At 42.8% G+C, this 18074-nt stretch overlaps 2 protein-coding genes across 2 annotated transcripts; one reads left to right on the top strand and one right to left on the bottom strand.

The window, feature by feature from the left end:
• Positions 1-3541: 3541 nt before the first annotated feature.
• Positions 3542-4378, top strand: LRRC10 (leucine rich repeat containing 10). Its single transcript, XM_064731224.1, has one exon. It carries the CDS (start codon positions 3542-3544, stop codon positions 4376-4378), a length of 837 nt encoding a protein of 278 aa, XP_064587294.1.
• Positions 4379-6815: 2437 nt separating this feature from the next.
• Positions 6816-17313, bottom strand: CCT2 (chaperonin containing TCP1 subunit 2). Its single transcript, XM_064701918.1, has 16 exons — positions 17212-17313; positions 16409-16483; positions 15893-15958; positions 15688-15799; positions 14795-14871; positions 13969-14081; positions 13218-13420; positions 12953-13053; positions 12745-12872; positions 12223-12326; positions 10580-10699; positions 9900-10028; positions 9712-9815; positions 8601-8700; positions 7766-7907; positions 6816-7130 (listed from the first exon to the last, which is right to left on the bottom strand). Exons 1-16 carry the CDS (start codon positions 17212-17214, stop codon positions 7100-7102), a joined length of 1608 nt encoding a protein of 535 aa, XP_064557988.1. The 5' UTR covers positions 17215-17313; the 3' UTR covers positions 6816-7099.
• Positions 17314-18074: the final 761 nt, after the last annotated feature.

Genomic DNA, 18074 nt, shown 5'->3' with positions numbered 1-18074 from the left:
AAGAGAGCAGATGTGCCACAGCACAGCAAGGAGTGAATGTCAAAGGACACAGAGGAGGCAGGAGTTGTCATCTTCTGCTCCAGCAGCAATCAAGAAAAAATAGCAGAAAAACCCAATCACACAGCATTTGTGAGCCAAGAAGGGGTCTAAATGCCCATCACAGACTTCAAATAAATACAAAGCAAACAAAAATTGCTCCTTTAAGTCAGTTCCCTTGCTATGTCAGACTGAGTATGGGGTATGAGAGCCTTAAAATCAATACATTTAGAGCTCTATTTATTAGTTGCCCCAGATTTTGAACTACAGTTTGCTTTTTCCAACGTACATCCAAAACTGTAAGGACTAAAAAAACACAGCAAAGGCTGAGCCTGGTGTCATCACACAGCAGCAGGCAGAGCTTTGGAACTGAAAAAGCACCAGCATCTCTATTATAATATCTTGTTTCAAAAAATAATAGAATCCCAAAAATGCATATTTTCTGTTGATTTCTATTTTATTCTATTTTTTTTTCAATTATATATCTCTGAGTAATACTCCCCACTTCTCCTGAACTCAGAGGTTTTACACAAGTTATCAGCAAATGATCACATTTTCTGCCTCACAGTCATCCCAGCCACTGAGTTGCAAGAGCTGGGTGCTGGAAATGGGAATAGTGAGCAAAGATTTGTGAAATCTAGAAAGAAAAGGCATTTCTCAAGGAGCCCCAACCTGTCACTTGATGCACAGCAGAGCAGATGCCATGCCCTTGGGTAGGGCAGTGCTGCTTTGACAAGAGCAAGACAAAGTCTGTGCCGAGTGCCTTTATCACTTGAACTTTTCCTCAAATGCTACAAATGCTTCTGGGAAGTCGATAATGTTCCTGTTGGAGGGCACCACGGTGACTTTGAAGACATGAAGCTTTCAAAACACCGCCTGGGTCTACTGTGAGGACTGGCTTTGCCTTAGTGCCTCCACTGAGTGGCTGATTCTCAGAAAGAACACGATTGTTCATTTTACTGCAAGTGTAGTCCTTTATTAATCCACACACAGAGGTTATTCTTTCCCAAATTCTCTGATCTCACTCTATGTTCCAAGCAGACATTAATTTAGCTAACAGAGGTACAAAATGCAGCAACAAAAGGTCATTGTGACCTTTTTTGATAAGCTGGAATAATGATTAAACTACAGTGCAGAGGATCCCTAAGAAATAGTTATCTGCAGCTTAAAAGTTCCATTAAGGAGAAATAATTCAAGTAGAAAAAAAAATCCATATCCATATCTGCAGACTTAGTACTTTGCTAAGTTATTTGTCTACATATGGATTATTAAGAAAAATATGCCTAAACTATACCATTAATATATTCTTAGCTATGCTCTTGTGTTGTTATGATTAGTAGGTTATCTGAAAAAATCTGTCTAAAAGACAAGGCTTTGCTGTGGATGTCTATTCATTATTAATTATGCCAAATGCATTTGGTTTTCCACAGTTTTATTCTATAGTGCCTTAAGGGGAGGGACGCTTGCCTTCAAAAGGTGCCATGGCTGTTTAGAAATGAAAACAAATACAACAGTCTGCTGACACACAGTGGTCCTCTGACAGGCCACAGAGCATCAAAGCAGTAAAGAAGTGTCTAAAAGGAGATTCTGATGCAGTGCAAACTGGCTTCTTGCTTCTGGGATGCCATGCACAGCACATCCCGCCATCAGAGAGGGAACTTTCAGGCCCTCTATTCTACAGTACCACCACACATGACTGTGCCATCATCTTTGTTCTCCAGGCTTGATGCCCTGCCCAGCTTCTCCATCTAAAACTGATTTTATGGCACTCAGGTCTCAGCACTGACTGCTCTCTGTCCTGTTGCAGTACTGTTCCTCAGGTGCCCTCTCTATTGTTCTCCTCCATGCATTTCATAGCATCACTGCTGCATAGCACAGCCGCTCATCTTGTAGGGAAAAGGCTCATAAACATCCTAAAGCCTATGCCCAATTGATAGCTAAGAGCTGCTTTACATTTGAAAGCAAGTGATAGTAGAGAGCTCTATATAACTAGATTTGACCAGAAATCCAGAGGCCACCTTAAGTGGTGCCTGTTCCTCAATTTTCTGTTTGCTCTGCTTTTCGTTTTTCAAGAGTGTGTGGCTCTCAGCAGCCACAGATTTTGGTAGTATAGCACCTAATACCCCAAAACCAATTGCAGATTGTTCAAAGAAAGTATACTCCCTAAATTATGGTAAGTGTGGGAAATTACAGCAATGAGCTGTAGATATCAAAGCAAAGAGCCAAGTGGTGAAAAGGCTATTTTACCTTAAAACACTCTGCCAGCTTTCACATCCAAAGTTCATGGCAGAGCTATGGCCAACACACGGGCAGAACAAGCACAGAATGGGTTGGGTTGGAAGGAATCTTAAAGATCTTGTAGTTCTAACCTCCCTGACATGGGTAGGGACAAATGAGTACCCAGGAAAGCCTGAAATAGCAGAAGCTCAACATTTCAAACTATGCAGAGGTTCCTATACATGGGTATGCTCCCAGAAATTAGAACTGAACAGCAAAATGGATGATGATGCGACTAGAACAGTTTACACTGTCACATCTAAATAGCCATAACTTTTCAAAATCACACTTATTTCACTAATAACAAATGAGAATCTTGATGGAATCCATGGGAGTTTCTTGACAGGTTTTGGTACAGACACAGGAACTGCAGTAGCACAGTTGGAAAGCAGAGGGAGAATAACCTTGGCAATTTGTGATAGCATATTACATTGAGATTCAGACAAGGAGTAAAACAATGTAATGAAAAAGGCCCTACAGACAAGAAGTAAAATGTAATGAAAAAGGCCCTACACAATCAAGAGTGCCAGAGGCTATAATAAATACCATTAAATTAGGAACATAAACAGTAGAACCGCTCAAGATAGCAGTTTGCCAAGTATTTGTGTTAAAGCTTTAAGATAAGTACTGGGGTGGCAAATTACACTCTGAAATCCATGTACTTGGTGCCTTTCAAAATACATCCCTGAAAATGCCACTCATCTTGAAAGTCAGTCAAGTCTTGACAGGTATTTTAAACAACAATTTGATTATATCCGACATCTCTGCTGAAAGTTTCATGAAAGTTAAATATCTAAGCTTAAAACTTCAATCTGCTGTGGTGATTTCAATTTGCTTTCCCAAGCCATCCTTGCTGCCTGCATTGGCTACACAGACAGCACAGCTGCAGCAAGAAGTTAGGGACCAGGTGTGACCCAAATTTTGTCTGGGGCAAAATCAGAGAACATTTACAGTGTGCAAGAGGAGGAAAGAAGGAATGCTTTCAGGGGGAAGGCGAGCATGTGGGAGTGTGGGTGAGAGAGGGAGACCTGGGCCCTGAGTCGTCCTGCCTATAATCCCCGTCACCAAACACTCATTCAGTTATCAGAAGCATTTCAGAGCCCTTGAGATTAATGGCTGGTGCCATGTAAACAGAGCCTTATATTGGGAAGAACGAGTTACCAACAAGCCAGTGTGCAGCAGGAGACCAAGGCAGCCTCCTGTCCCTCGCAGTCCCAGCCATCCTGAGATGGGCAACAGTTTGAAAGCCATACTTGCTTTTGTGCCCTCTAACAAGTGCCAGAAGTACCTCCTAGAAGACCTAGAAGAGATGCCAGTGGATAAAATGGTCGATCTGAGTGGCAGGCAGATGAGACGGCTGCCTGTGCACATCTGCTCTTTTAGGGAATTGGTTAAGCTGTACCTGAGTGACAACAACCTGAACCATCTGCCCCCCGAGCTGGAGCAGCTGCAAAACCTGCAGATCTTGGCACTGGACTTCAACAACTTCAAAGCACTGCCCCTAGTTGTGTGCACGCTGAAGCAGCTGTGCATCCTCTACCTGGGCAACAACAAGCTGTGCAGCCTGCCCCTGGAGCTCCGACTCCTGCAGAACCTGAAGACGCTGTGGATCGAGTCCAACTGCCTGCAGTACCTGCCCGAGGTGGTGTGCGAGCTCAGCCTGCTCAAGACGCTGCACACGGGCTCCAACGCGCTGCGCGGGCTCCCTCGGCAGCTGCAGGGCCTGCAGGAGCTGCGCACCATCTGGCTCTCGGGGAACCTGCTCTCCGAGTTCCCGCCCGTGCTCCTGGACATGCCCTTCCTCGAGGTCATCGACGTGGATCGCAATTCCATCCGCTTCTTCCCCAGCCTTGCTCACCTGCCCGGCCTGAAGCTGGTGATCTACGACCACAACCCCTGCAGGAACGCGCCCAAGGTGGCCAAAGGGGTGCGCAGGGTGGGCAGATGGTCAGAGGAGAGCCCCGAGCCCCGCAAGCGATCGGGGGCGGTGATAGATATCACGCTGGACGAGAAGCCATTGCTACCTCCTGCCGCCAAGGCCGAGCCAGACGCCGAGCCCTGCTGACACTCAGCTGCCCCTTCTGGCCAAGGCGGCAGCGCACTCCCGCCGCCGCCAACCTCTACCTCTCCCTTGCCTGCTGGTGTCCAGGGAGCACCACACTGCATGGCAATCTTAGGAGTACGTGCACCAGCTTGCAGATAATGTGACAGCACAACTCTTGTACAGACACCTCTCTGTCTTTGTGCAGCACCAGCACCCTCCCTACAACAGACTCCTTCTGTCTCCCATGCTGAGAGCACATAGGTCACAACAGAGATAAGACTCAGTTTAGACGTTTGCCATGGGTGGATTGCATAGAGCACATATGGACTTGCTGCTCCTCACCCATGGGCTCACTCTTGTCCCTTCCACCTTCTTGAGGTGTCCCAGCTCAGCTGAAACCCACTGCTCAATGTGATCCCCACAGCTCTAAAGCAGCATTGGTCTCAAATTACTTTGTCTGAAACACAGCAATACCTTGAAGGCTTCCCTGTCTGCTGAGTGGGAAGTGGTAGCAGGGTCCTGGCTGCACTATCAAGAAAACAGCACATACCTACAGGGGGCTCTCCTCTTTCTTCCTGCAAAATTTGTGACAACTGTTTCATCACTGCTGAGCAGTATTCAAATGATGGTGAGGAAAGCTGTAGGCTTTGGTGCTGGGTTTTGTTACTGACAGCACTGCCTCTAAGGACAGCTGTAAAGGAAAAGTTTTCATGCAGGAGCAAAGAAGAAAATCAAAGCCTGACAAAAGGAAAAGCCACAGGAGCTGCAAAGGTAAAGTTGCATGAATAAAATCCAGGCCTGTGAGCTGTCACTATAAGCTTGCACATAATCTGACTTGACAAACTTTACTCAGATTATTTCAGCTGGGTATTTCTCAAGCTTGCAACTTGGAGCAGTTCAGATCCCCTAAAAATGCACTTTTTTCCTGAGCTTTGCTTTAAGTGAGTAACAGAAATCTGGCTCAAAGTGACATTTTAAACTTTAGGCTCCGTCGCATGGTTGAATTAGGTGACAGGTTTTTTAACAAGGATGGAAAGCCCTTGGTGGCACACTCTGAGTCTGTCTCACCAGCACAGCCCGCAGAAGCAGCAGTTGACTTCCCAGAAAAGGTTTGATTCCATGCCAGTTCGTGACTGTTTAATGTCATCTACATGCTTGAAAAATTATCTGGAAATACACAGACTCTGCTAGCACTTGTTGTGTTGTAAAATGAAGTCCAAATTTGCATCTGGCTGGCACCCATGTAGTGTGCTATTGGTGAAATTAAATAAAAGTATACTAGCAGCCTGCCAAGTTAAAAAGTCCTTCTTTGGAATTAACAGCAAATTCTTTATCTAGTCTTGTTCCAACAATTTCTTCCTACAAAAATGAAAGCAGGACATGAGTTAGAGGTGCTATTTTAATATCCAAAGTCAATATTTTATATCCCACAGAACTGAGCTGGTACTGTATTTATCTGAGGGGATGGGGAAGAGCATGCTTTCACTGGCTTATCAATGGCCTGTGTTTCACTCAGCACTCACCACACAGCACTGTCACTTCTGGAGAGCTGAAGTCTCTGTCAAGAGTTAAGGGGAGGAGTCTGTAAGCATCTCATTTTAAGAAATCTAAGGCAGAAAAACCTTTGCACACATACTTGCTTACTTCAGCTTAATCTTTCTGCTTTGGCAGACTTGCCCTGCTGTTTGTACACTTGCAAGGGCCAGAAGGTCACAAGGTCTGTGGGCACCATTCTGGGCCCCACACAGACAGGGCCCCCGCTTGTCTGTGCTCACACTCCTCACAGGTCTGCATGCAGACAGCTGCAGGCATCACAGGCTTCCTTCCAGCCTAGGCACAAAGAAACCTGCCCAGTCGAGAAACATGTTGCCTTTGCAGCAACTAATCGAATAGGAAAGTGAATATGAAGACAGGATTCAACAGACATGAAAGGCATGGGACAGAGAGGGCTGAAAGTGAACGTTTAGGCCTATTTGCTGCTAAGTGTCCACAATTTTAAGTGTTTGTAAAGTCAGCCCAATACTTTACAGATCAGACTGTTTAGTCCAGAATGTTACTCTCTCTCTCAAACTGCATGTTCCTCTCAACTCTCCTGAGCAAAAAGTAAAATTTGTGGTGTAAAAAGCTGTAAGATCACTTAGTTGTAGTTCTAGGCACTGACTGAGGTTCCTCATCCACTCACTCTCTTCCATCATGAAAAAAAAAAGAGTAATACTCCATATCACTAGAAAAAGATACCATCTAACTTCAGGGCCTGTTTCTAGGACCCCAACTCAAAACCTATGCAGCCAGGCTGGAACACACCACTCATACTAACACAGCAGGTCAGCAGGAACCAGCAAGTCACAAGGGCTCAGTCACTCCCCGAAGCAGCCGAGGCCTGAGGCTGTGCACCACAGCTCTCCCCATGCATCTGCCCTTCCTGGCTCTACACAAAGAAATACAACTTTGGGGAATCTGAATTTTTATTTTTATTTTTTTTATTACTGTGTATTTTAAGTGGAACCTGGAAGGAACAGAATGAATAGAGTTGTATAAAACCCCTGGTTTATACACCCCTGAAAGTGAATTCTTCCACACAACACACAAAAGCTCCAGTGAGTAAAAACCAACTGAAGACAGTGCCATTGATGGAGATCTGTTTGTCTCAAGCTTCTGTTCCATAACCTCACAAAAACTAGACCATAAAAAAAAATTACTAGGTGAGATCTGGTCCACACATCCTCAGGTACTGAAGAAAATTTAACAGGGGCGATGGTCTGGTACACGTTTTCTAGGGAGAAAAAGAAAAATCAGAAAATTCCCACCACACTGATGCCCATCAGCCCCTCCTCACCCACTCTCATTTTTAATCTTTAGTTAGTGTTTCGTGTTCAGTGACAGCTTTATCTCACAGCACAAAAAACAGTGCCACCTCAAAGCTAACACACCACCCATAACTATGCTAAAAAAAATCTTTTGATTCAAAAAGCAGTGAAAACTACCTGGTAGTAGGCCCACCTGCCTATGAGTGGCAATTGTTCTCAAACCTTTTAAGAAACATGTTTCTGTTTTAGCTGCAGATTCTACCTCAGAAGCAGCTGGACATTTCACTATAATTCTTGCCAAAAGCAAAAAGAAAGCATGACCCCTTACATTTTGGTCAGCCACCTGTGCAGATGTTTAATGGTGACCCAGGATTAACTAGGCATTACTCAGGCACAGCAATTTAAGTTTGCTGATGGCTCTAAAGGCCTGATGATACTGCTAATGCAGTAAAATTATCTAATATGAACACCAGCATGTCACACGTCAGGTTCCCTTTCAAGCAGCATTTTTAGACCAAGACTTTTCTGCACCCTTACTCTTCCACAGAAGGAGGTTTACTCTACACCACTGTGACTGACCATGCAGATACTCTGCTCATACCTTGGTGCTGCTTTAATGATGTCATCCACACGAAGAATCATTTCTGCTGCTTCAGCGGCACTCAGCAACACTTGTCTCTTGACCTGGAAACTTTCTGTTACTCCCAAAACTGACATGTCCCCGATGACACCCTCTTTCATATCTGGAAGAAGAAACACATAAAGAGGTGTTTTTTTGGTTTTTTTAACTCAGCATTTTTTAAGGAAATTACAAGAAGCTGAGAGCACAGTAACTTACCTGCTCAAATGAACTACACTGATAGTTAGGGAAGTATTAAATAAAGTCTTCTACCTCAAGGGTCCTGATTAAAGCCTAATGTTGCAACTACATATGAACACTTGATGATAATAACTTTATACACTGTGATGAGGAGACAAGATCCCAATAGGACTCTCAGCACTATGTCCTTAGGTACATTAACTTCAGGGTTCTTCTCCACCACTCTGTGGTGGTTGTTTGGTTGGGTTTTTTTGGGGGGTGGGGGAAGGGGCAAAAGGAAGGATGTTTGGTTCTTCTGGGTTTTTAACTGGTTGCTGGTTTTAAAACAATGTTTTTATTTTTAAGCTTCCTATAACTAGACTCAGTGTAAGGGAAGTGTTTTTTAGAGGTGAAAACCATGCATTTAAGAAATGAAGGTTTTCACTCTACTGTCAAAAGCCTGCTAGAACAAAAGGAATATCGTGCTGTACACAAAGTTCTATGCAAAGCAAACAAACCAACATACTCAGCTCTCCCTGCTGAATATACGTGACAGACATACATGAACAACTTCAATGAGCCCAAAGGACCTGGCCAAACAGCAATTGAAACACAGAAGTAAAACTGATCCCCTTACCCAGTCCATAAGTAGTCTTCCCTTCACTATGAGCAGCTCTGAGCTGAGCAACCAAATCAGCACTGTCATAGCCAGCATTATCAGCTATTATTGTTGGGATCTAAGGGGATAAACACAGGTTGATTTTCATTAACATAGGGACTGATTGTTAGCAAACATGAAACATACTTTGATGTTACCAGTTTACAACTGAATTTCAAGAAAATGCTTCAGCAATATGCCAGATGATCTGTTTACTGTGGTAAGTAAAAGACTTAAACTACCTTTCTAAGAATTTCAAGACTCTTAGAAATTGTAAGAAAGTACCTATGAGGACAGAAGCATGTTAGCAATTTGTACGCTCATTTTACACGGACAGAAGTAAAAAACCAATCTTGTCATTTTATCATTTCAGACTACAACTGGAGAAATGTTTTCATTTAAAAAGCACAAATCTGCTGGTAAGCATTAACTACCTGACCATTCTGTTCACTGTTGCCATGACAGCAGTGCAAACTCACATGCACTGACTGAAGAGATAATGCCAAGTGTTACTATGCACTTAGAATTTAATTTTCTTGGGAGAAAGGTTTTTCCGAATTCAAATTGCAGAAAGTAGATTTTTTTCTCAAACTGACAGTCTGTTATCACAATTCTATTAATGTGTCTTGTGACACACTTATTTCCTACTAAGAAGCAATCTCCAATGCAAGACCAGAAATTTGTAGCTAGTACTAGAGCATGAATACACTCAAACAGTACTAGAGAATCAATGGAACAGAAGGGTTGCACTTTTCTAAATCTGTTGTCAGCTACCTAAGATGAGATTTTTATGTGCTACTTCTGCAGCACTTTTAACCAGCAGGTAAAGTGAGCAAGAACCATTTAGAGGAGGGCTGGCACATGAACATTTACAAGCCTGTAACATGCAGAATTATTAAAACACCAGTACTTTTTTCCTAAGATAAAAAACCAATTTCCCCCTTTGTTTATCCAAGATGTGTTGCTAAACCTCACTTCTTTACTTTGGACAACCAAAATTTTTAAAGTGAAGCAAATATCTGATGTCACACGTTAGTAAACTTCACGAAACTTTGTGTCTTAGCCCAGCAATATGATTAAATAAACCTACCATTCGCAAAGCCTTAGCAAAGGACTCCATTGCAACAGACTCTTTGCCAGGTGTTCTGACAGCAAGTTCTGCAACAGCGTTAGCCATCAGCATCTCTGAACACCCTATTCAGTGAAGACACACAGATGTTACACATCCAACCTTCAGTAATACCAAAGTATGAGAGGTACAAAGAGTCTGATATTCACCTCCACCATACACAGTTCTTGTGTCCTTCACAGTCTGGGCCAGGACACAGAGAGCATCATGCAGAGACCTCTCTGCTTCATCCAGAATCTGCTGGGTGGCTCCACGCAAAACAATGGTGCAAGCTTCACCTAGAAAGCACACGTGTAAAAGGATTAAAAAGAGAAACCAGGACACAAAATGGGCAATCACAAAGCATTTACAATGGTTTTGCTATCACTGGAGTCAAGTTCTGTATTACTTAATTTTGGGAACAAAAGAAAGCATGATGACATTTCAAAGACAGAATGAAATTATGTGCTATTGCTTTGGTTCCAGAACACCTTATTTAATTTAACAGAAAATTAATATTGCCTCAAAACTCCTTAAAAATTAGAGCATTGGCATTTACTAGAACAAGCTCTTCAAGTATGACACATTGCTACTTTTCTTGTCAACTGAATTTTCAAAAGCAGAAACCTTGGTTCCCATCCTTAAAAATGATTTTATGTTCATTTATCTAACACAAAACGTCCACAGTTTCAACCATGAAACTGTGCAGGACTTTTACTGAAAAGCAAGGCTTTAGTAGAAACAGTTACATAAATCATTACAGAATTCCTATGCATTACTGGCAACTGAACAGCACTAGCAGAGGGTTAACACAAATGTTACAATACACCATTAGTGATAAAACACTTACCCATTGCTACTCCAGAGAAATGAATGAGTTTATCTTCTCCAATCATGACTTCTTCAATGAGCTTGCAGCTTCCTAGTTTTACTAGCTCAGGGTGATCAAAGGTGGAAGCAATTTCACCACCTGCAAGTGTAAGATCATAAAGAAATCAGAGCTCACAATGAAAGCATCCTTTCAGGCAAGGTCTAACCAGGGTGGGGTGGGGGGTGGAAAAAAAACAGTCTTCATAATTGCCCCCAAATAAATTTGAACTAAAATTACTGATAAGCCAAGACTGTCTCATGTCAGCATGTGGTACCAGAAAACGTCAACTGCTGATAAATGCTGATAAATCCTCAAAACACCAATGTTTTGTTTCATATCACAAGGACTAAAATGCTTGTGAGTTGTGTCTGCTAACAGAATAAACATTCATCTTTGCTAGCATTAAATATCAGTATGTTTCAAGTTTTCCCAGTATTTACTGATTAAGTATTTACAAAATACTAAATGAAGTCTCCTATGCCTTAAAACTTGAGCTTGTGACAGTATTCCTTTTGCCTGCCTGATGATGGCTGAGAACCACCATTCTCCTGCATGGCAAGTCTCATTCCATGCTGCAGCAGCAATACTGGGCAGGATCTGTAAACTGCTGCATCATAAACAAAACAAGCGCTACAATGACCAAAATGTCTCTGAACACAACACCATTCTAGTTCTTGTCCCAGTTCTTTCCTCTTCCTATTAGAAAACTCTTTACATGTATGCATTCCCCATGTGTGCTCAATAATCCCACAGTAGCTTGCAGCACTGTGTAGTTGCAGCATCACAAGAAAAACCAAGACTTGGAGCAGAGTTTGTGTATATTGAAAACTTGTTCTTTTTTCAGCTATACTATTCTAGCCAGAGTGGTCTGATAAGGCCCATTTTCTCTGCATACAAAGTCTGCTTTCAATTTGTTCCAGAATGTAAGCAGTGTTCCTCTCAATCACGTGTTTCCAGTGTCAATGTGCCCACTGACACTTATATGCAGTTGCTACTTCAGTTTTGCTAAGCAAGTCAGTGTCTTCTCCTTTCTCCTGAAAAGCAAATTCATCCTTCTGATCACTCTCAAAATCAACTATGATGTCCCAGTTAACTATCTATTACTTCAGCAATGAGAATTATCTGTAGCATTCCAGAGGTCTCATTTCCATTAGTTACTAAAATCACATTTATGCTGACCATTACCCAAAATATCCAGGTTGTTCAGGTTATTTGAGATCCACCTCAATTCAAAAACTTAGGCCCACATTTTTAACAAAGGATGATTCCTTAGTCTTCTCTATCGTTACAGTCAAACAACAGCCATTTAAACCAATTGTTATCACAGAATAAAGTACTGTTAGTATTAACTTGTGAAATTATTCTGTTGCTAAGTTTCATCTTTTCTTTGTAGAAAACAAACATCAAAATCTTATCAAGCAGGAACTTAACTGAAAATATTTTTAAAATATGAAAGAAGGTTACCAACTGGCACTAACTTGCTAAACTGTTTCCCATGTTTTGCATTATGTTCCTTTATTCACAGATGCTGAAGAAGTATGTTTAAGCAAGTTCAATGTTTACTAATGATCAGACAAATAATGTGCCCCTCCAAGTTTCATACAACAAAATACTCTACACACCTGTGACAAGAGCCAGACGTTCTACACCTGCAAAGTCTGCGTGTTCAATAGCCATGACACCAGCAGCTCCAAAGAGATGTTCAGGGTAGTTGTAGATCAGCTGCCTAAAATTACAACACATCCCACCATCACACACAGAACAAACCTTTGAAAATAACACAGTAACAAAAGACACCAGCTTCTCAGTAGCATGGACACAGGACAGATTTCTGAAAGCTACCAAAGCAGTCAATGGATGAGGCATCTGCCACACATGGAATTTTACACAACACAGAAGCAAATGTAGGGACAGGAAAACATGCAAAGCTAAGGAAAAAAAAAGAAAAATCAAACTATGTTTTTTGAAATATCCTTTCTCTGAAGAAACTAAGAAATTATCACACTAAGCTCAGGCAGCCATATGCTTTAAGGTCTTAGTCCTTTGATCCTAAGTGCCTGCTGGACACTTAACTATTCTAGCAGAGTGAACTAGAACAACATGGAAAGTAATGTAACTCTCCCTTTTTCCCAAGAAATACATACCTGTTAATAAAGCAATTTATTCCATGTTTAAGAATACGATCCACTTTCTCCTTCATCTTTTCTTTTTCTGCCTGCTCTATTTCTGCCACTTTTGCTGTGGAGTCCACTCTAACACGAGAGCCAAAAATCTAAATCAAAGAGAAAAGAGCTCAGTCTCAAAATTCCATTTACAAAAACACAGTTTCTCAACAGTAGTTCTGTCACATACCTTAATCTTGTCTGTATCCATACCAGTATTTGCAATAAGAATCTTTGCATTTTCAATTCTTTTTGGCTGATTTACACCAATCTTCTTGTCAAGCAAAAAGCCTGTAGTAACAGAAAGGCCTTGTAAAACTTCAAATTAAAAAAGGAGAGCAATTACTAGTTATTACAAAATTCCCCATCTTTAGTATTCAATTTAATAATAACATAACAGTGTTTCAGACAACAAATTTACATAGATATGCAACCTTTAGCAGCTTTAGACTTACCTTCATCTAAGTAGGAATCAGCCAAACTTCCACCAAGTTTCTTAATGACATGGATAGCCTCCAAATTACCAGAACCTTTCAACCTAAGAACAGCTTCTACAGCTAGCTTGACAAAGTGATCCTTGTGGTGAGTAAGTAATTTTGAAGAAAGAGTTGTTCCCGCGATGTTCATCAAGTCTTCACGGAACTTCACTTCATCATTACTACAATGAAGAGAGCTCAGTTAAAGTGGAAAGTCTGAAAGCCTTAACCACCACTAGCTCCCACCATGAGTCTTGGCCCACATCTTCAAGCCTATATCTCTATATGTACCATATTTTCTTTTGAGGAATGCTGCACAGTATCCCTCCACTGTCCCAGAACACAACCTTCCACTTGAAATACAAGTTTTGTTAGGAGAATTTTTCCATTCAGCTTTAGAAAGTTTGTGCTCTCAAAGTGCTGGGCATGGGAAATAGTTATATTTAAAATGTGAGTACCAAATCTGAAGTAACAACTCAGATCTTTGTTCCAGGGAGCAAATTACAGCTTATATTTCATTTCTGCACAAAATAACACAAGTAATTTTGAAGCTTCTTTAACTCATCAGAAAAAATACCCAGTATTTTTTCTCAACTGTTAAAATTCAGGAACTCAGCCTTCACACTGCTTTAAAAAGAGTGAAGAATTTAGCAATGGACTGTAATTTGCATTGATGTTTTGATCTTGAGTAGTTTTTTATATAAAGTTACAGCAAAGGGGCATTACTAACCCATGATCCACAGCTGCTTTCAAAAGTGCCTCTCTTGAAGCCTTTGTGGCTGCTCTCCAGCCTGCAATGATCGTCTGAGGATGAATCTTCCTTGCAATCAGTAATTCTGCCTCCTATTTAAATGAAATCAATAATTATTTCCCCCCGCTACAAAATATAGTGACACTAACAAGAAAAGACATGTTCATTTATGGATGCAATTTAAAATGTAATTGAAAAAAGCTATCTTTATTTTTCTGTGGAACTTGGCAAGCTGATAGATCATGCCTTAAGATGCTCTTGATCCCAGTTACTGGCTCTGAGATGATCAGACTTTCTGACACAGCTCTGCAAGGAAGAATTATTCATTTCTCAAATCTCTTTCATAGTAATTTCACGTTTAGAATTTGGCAGTGTCAATTCTTCCACAAGCATAAAATCCATACAGAGTTTAAATGAACAGTATGAATTCAGGCCTTGAGCAAAGAACAGAATTTGGCAGATTTTTTTCCTATGGAAATGGATTTCAGAAGACTGAGATTCAGAACTAAGCAGTGCTTTACACTGCTCAGTGCAATAGCCAGAAAGTGAGCAGTAAGAGTCAACTTAAAATACTTGAGAGTTTATAAAAAATAATATAAGGAGTAATAGTCCAAAATAATACCCAAAAAATGATGATGCAATACCTAAGGGCTGTTTTTTGCCCCCTATCAATTTCACCAGCAACAGAGCAAGCTATTCCTTTCTATGCCATGGGAGCACTTTACAAAGACAGGATAACACACCTCCTACTGGAGGCACCACCGAAGTACACTGACAAAACCTCTGAAAACACAGAATACATCACCCTCAGTAATTCAGCTGCCAACACCGTGACAGATGTAGTTCCATCGCCAACTTCGTCATCTTGAACCTTTGACATATCTGAAGAAGGAAAAGACATTATTAATGCTATTTTTCTCAAGCATTAATTTGGACAAAAAAACCAGATCTTATTCTTTGTGTAAAGAGGGAACTCTAAAAAAACCCCAGAAAAACAAGAGATGCAAAGAAAACTTGGCATCCTCCAAACTCCTGCTCTTTATTTGTAACCAGTTTCAGCCTGGTGATGGTCAGGATGCTGCCCTGTGTTCTCCACCCTAACACAGGTTATCAAAAGGACAGATGGATAGAAGCTCTAAGGTACAGATACAGGATCAGAGACCATAGTAACCAGGTCTGCTGCATGAACTGCTGATAAACTGGGCCACAGCAAACACAGAATCATTAGGAAACCTGACACCCAATGGATCAGGCTTGTCACCAGTAGTGGACCAGTGGCACAGTAGAACAGTCACTCACAACAGTAAACTCTGTACAGAAGTACAGTGCCCACTGAGTGCCAGAGATTGAAATCCGGGAGAAACACAGGGAACCTCTGCTGCTGCACACATTTCTGCTCCAAATTTTCCCACTGCAAAACGAGGGGTATACAGCTGTCTTTTGTCCCTTCTGACTCCTGGGACAAAGCAGGGTTAAGGGAAAAGAAGATAAAAAACCAGTTTTGAAGAGCAGCACACACCATAATTTTACTTTTGCAGAACGCCACAACTCTTGCAGTACCCTGCCCTTCTTACTTCAGGATTTCTGCTCCCCCTCCCTTCAATTTTTCACAGTATTTCAACAACACTTTTCTAAGAACAAATAAAAACACCACAACAGAGTTATAAATTAAGAAATATCAGGCCTTTAAGAACTCACCAACCAAGACCTTGGCAGCTGGATTGTCAACTCCAATGGCTTTCAGGATGGTTGCACCATCGTTGGTAACTGTGACAGAGCTGTCTCTCCCGGTACTTAAAAGAATCTTGTCCTACAAGATGTGAGATTTAGCATACTGCTTGAAAAGGCACTGTGACTATTAAAGCTAAATCAATGGGCATGACTACCCATGCAGCTGTCTTACCATGCCTTTAGGGCCCAGGGTGCTCTTGACTAGGTCACCAATGGCAATGGCACCAACAAAGGATGACTGAAATGAAAATAATATACCTCAGGGAACAATTTATTTCTACTCTAGTACAAGAATTATACACTATCACATAGCTTTCAACATTTTCACCAACGCTTCCACCTCTTCCATGGAGGCTTAACTGAACTTAAGGCAAGTTTCTTAACTGCTAAATTTTGATAACCAGCTCAAATATACCTAAACCTCCCAGAAGCCATAAATCTGTCTCAAAGCCAGAAGAAATGCCATCAATCTTCTGAGCTCCAGTAAAGGTACTTAGGTTTTGACAATGAAGAGTTTCTCTAATTTTTAGCATTAACGAAACTCCCTTCTGTTCACAGACATGCAACAAGAAAAGTCAGCTACAGACAGAAGTTCCATATCACGATATAGTGAAAGTATTTTTAGTAACAGAAAAGACTAAGTTTAATTACCTCAAGTACTACCAGTTTCTTAGAGAATTAAACTTACCAACCGAGCTGTTTCTGCCTTCTCTTCATCTGCACCTGCCTTGAAAATGTTCACAGGAGCAAGGGAAATGGATGCCTAAAACACAGTTAATGTAATAATATTGTTTTAGCTTCAATAAAACTATGCGTTCTAAAAGCAAATCCCCAGCCCTAACAGCTTAAACAATGTTTTTTTAAATAAAATTACTTCCATACCCCATTTTGTTGTGATAACAGATATATTTAAGAAATAGCCAAGGTTCTTACCAATCTGTCCCGCAATGTGGCAGCGCAGCGCAGGATTCCGAGGCCGAGCGCAGCCGCGGGCACACCGCAGCGCACACCAGGCCGGACCAGCCCATCCCTCCATGGCCGTGCGAGCGCTGCTGCTCTGCCCGCCAGCCGGCCCTTCCCACAGCCCGACGGCAGCCGCAGCCAGCAGAGCCGAAACGAGCCTATTCACTGCCCAATGCCTACAGCGTTTTAATACCTGAGCCGAACTCGCCCTTTTTTTTTTTTTTTTTTTCATATCAATGCAAATTAATCATAGCGGTAACCAATGACACGCCTTTAAGGACCAGTATCTGCAGAGCACCCAAGGCCTTAAATGAAGAAGGATCAAATACCCGCACACAGCTACCACAGCTCACAGAATCGCCCCGCCCCGGCTCCAGAACCTTCGGGGCCGCCCCAGCCCCCGGCACAGCGCGGGGAAACGCAGGGCGCGGCCTCCAGGCCTCGCCATCCCGCCCGCCCGCGTGGAGCGCAGCCCCGCCGGCCCCGCCGCACCCCGGTCCGGTCCGGCCGCCGCCGCTCGCCGCTCACCATGGTGCCGGTGCCGCCGGGAGCCGCCTTCAGCACAGAGCCAGCGCCGCGCCGCAGCCCCACGAGCTCCCCCGGAACGGCGTCACTGCGGCCGCCGCTTCCGGCGCGCGCGGCCTGCTGGGACGGGCAGTCCGGCCCCGCGCCCGCCGCCCGCAGCGGCTGCGCCTCCGCCCCTCGGGCCGGGCTGGGCTCGGCTCTGTGCCCCGGAGCCCTGAGGGAGGGAAATTCCGTACGCTGGAACGGGCTGCCCGCAGAAAGCGTGCGTGCTCCATCCCTGGCAGTGCCCAGGGCGAGGCTGGATGGGACCCTGAGCATCCTGGCCGAGGGGAAGGTGTCCCCGCCCATGGCAGGGGGTTTGGAGCTAGGGGATTGTTCAGGTCCCTTCCAACCCAAAGCCATTCTATGATGCTGCGGTTCTGTGATACTCCTGGAGGTCAGTTCTCAGACAGGTCAAAAGCATTTTTAGTCACTGCTTGTGGCCTCCAGCGCCCTTGCCAGCCCATCCCCGATGGCGGCTGTTAGGCCTCGGCTCCAGTTATAAGTCGTGAACAGAAGATGCCCAGCACAATCCCACTCCATACGCTGCAATTCATACAGAAAAATTGGTGACTGTTCCCCTGGCAGCTTTGCTAGAGTGAGACTACACTTAAACTTTGCTTTGTCGCTGCTTTTCCTCTACATAAAGCCTGTTACCTGGTCATACAAGGAAAAAACCCAAACCCAACGTGTATTATTTTGTATGACTCATCTTCAAGAATTGATTCCAGCTCGTACCTCTCTTCTTGCTGCTAGGTACTAAACTCTTGGGATACATGGAACATTGTTTGTTCTAGATTCAAACTGGCCAGAGACAGAAATCCATC

The sequence above is a fragment of the Zonotrichia leucophrys genome, chromosome 1A, assembly GCF_028769735.1.
Source record: "Zonotrichia leucophrys gambelii isolate GWCS_2022_RI chromosome 1A, RI_Zleu_2.0, whole genome shotgun sequence".
Lineage (NCBI taxonomy): Eukaryota > Metazoa > Chordata > Aves > Passeriformes > Passerellidae > Zonotrichia > Zonotrichia leucophrys.
Note: the sequence above shows the minus strand (reverse complement) of the source record. Positions and strands in the feature narration are given on the sequence as shown.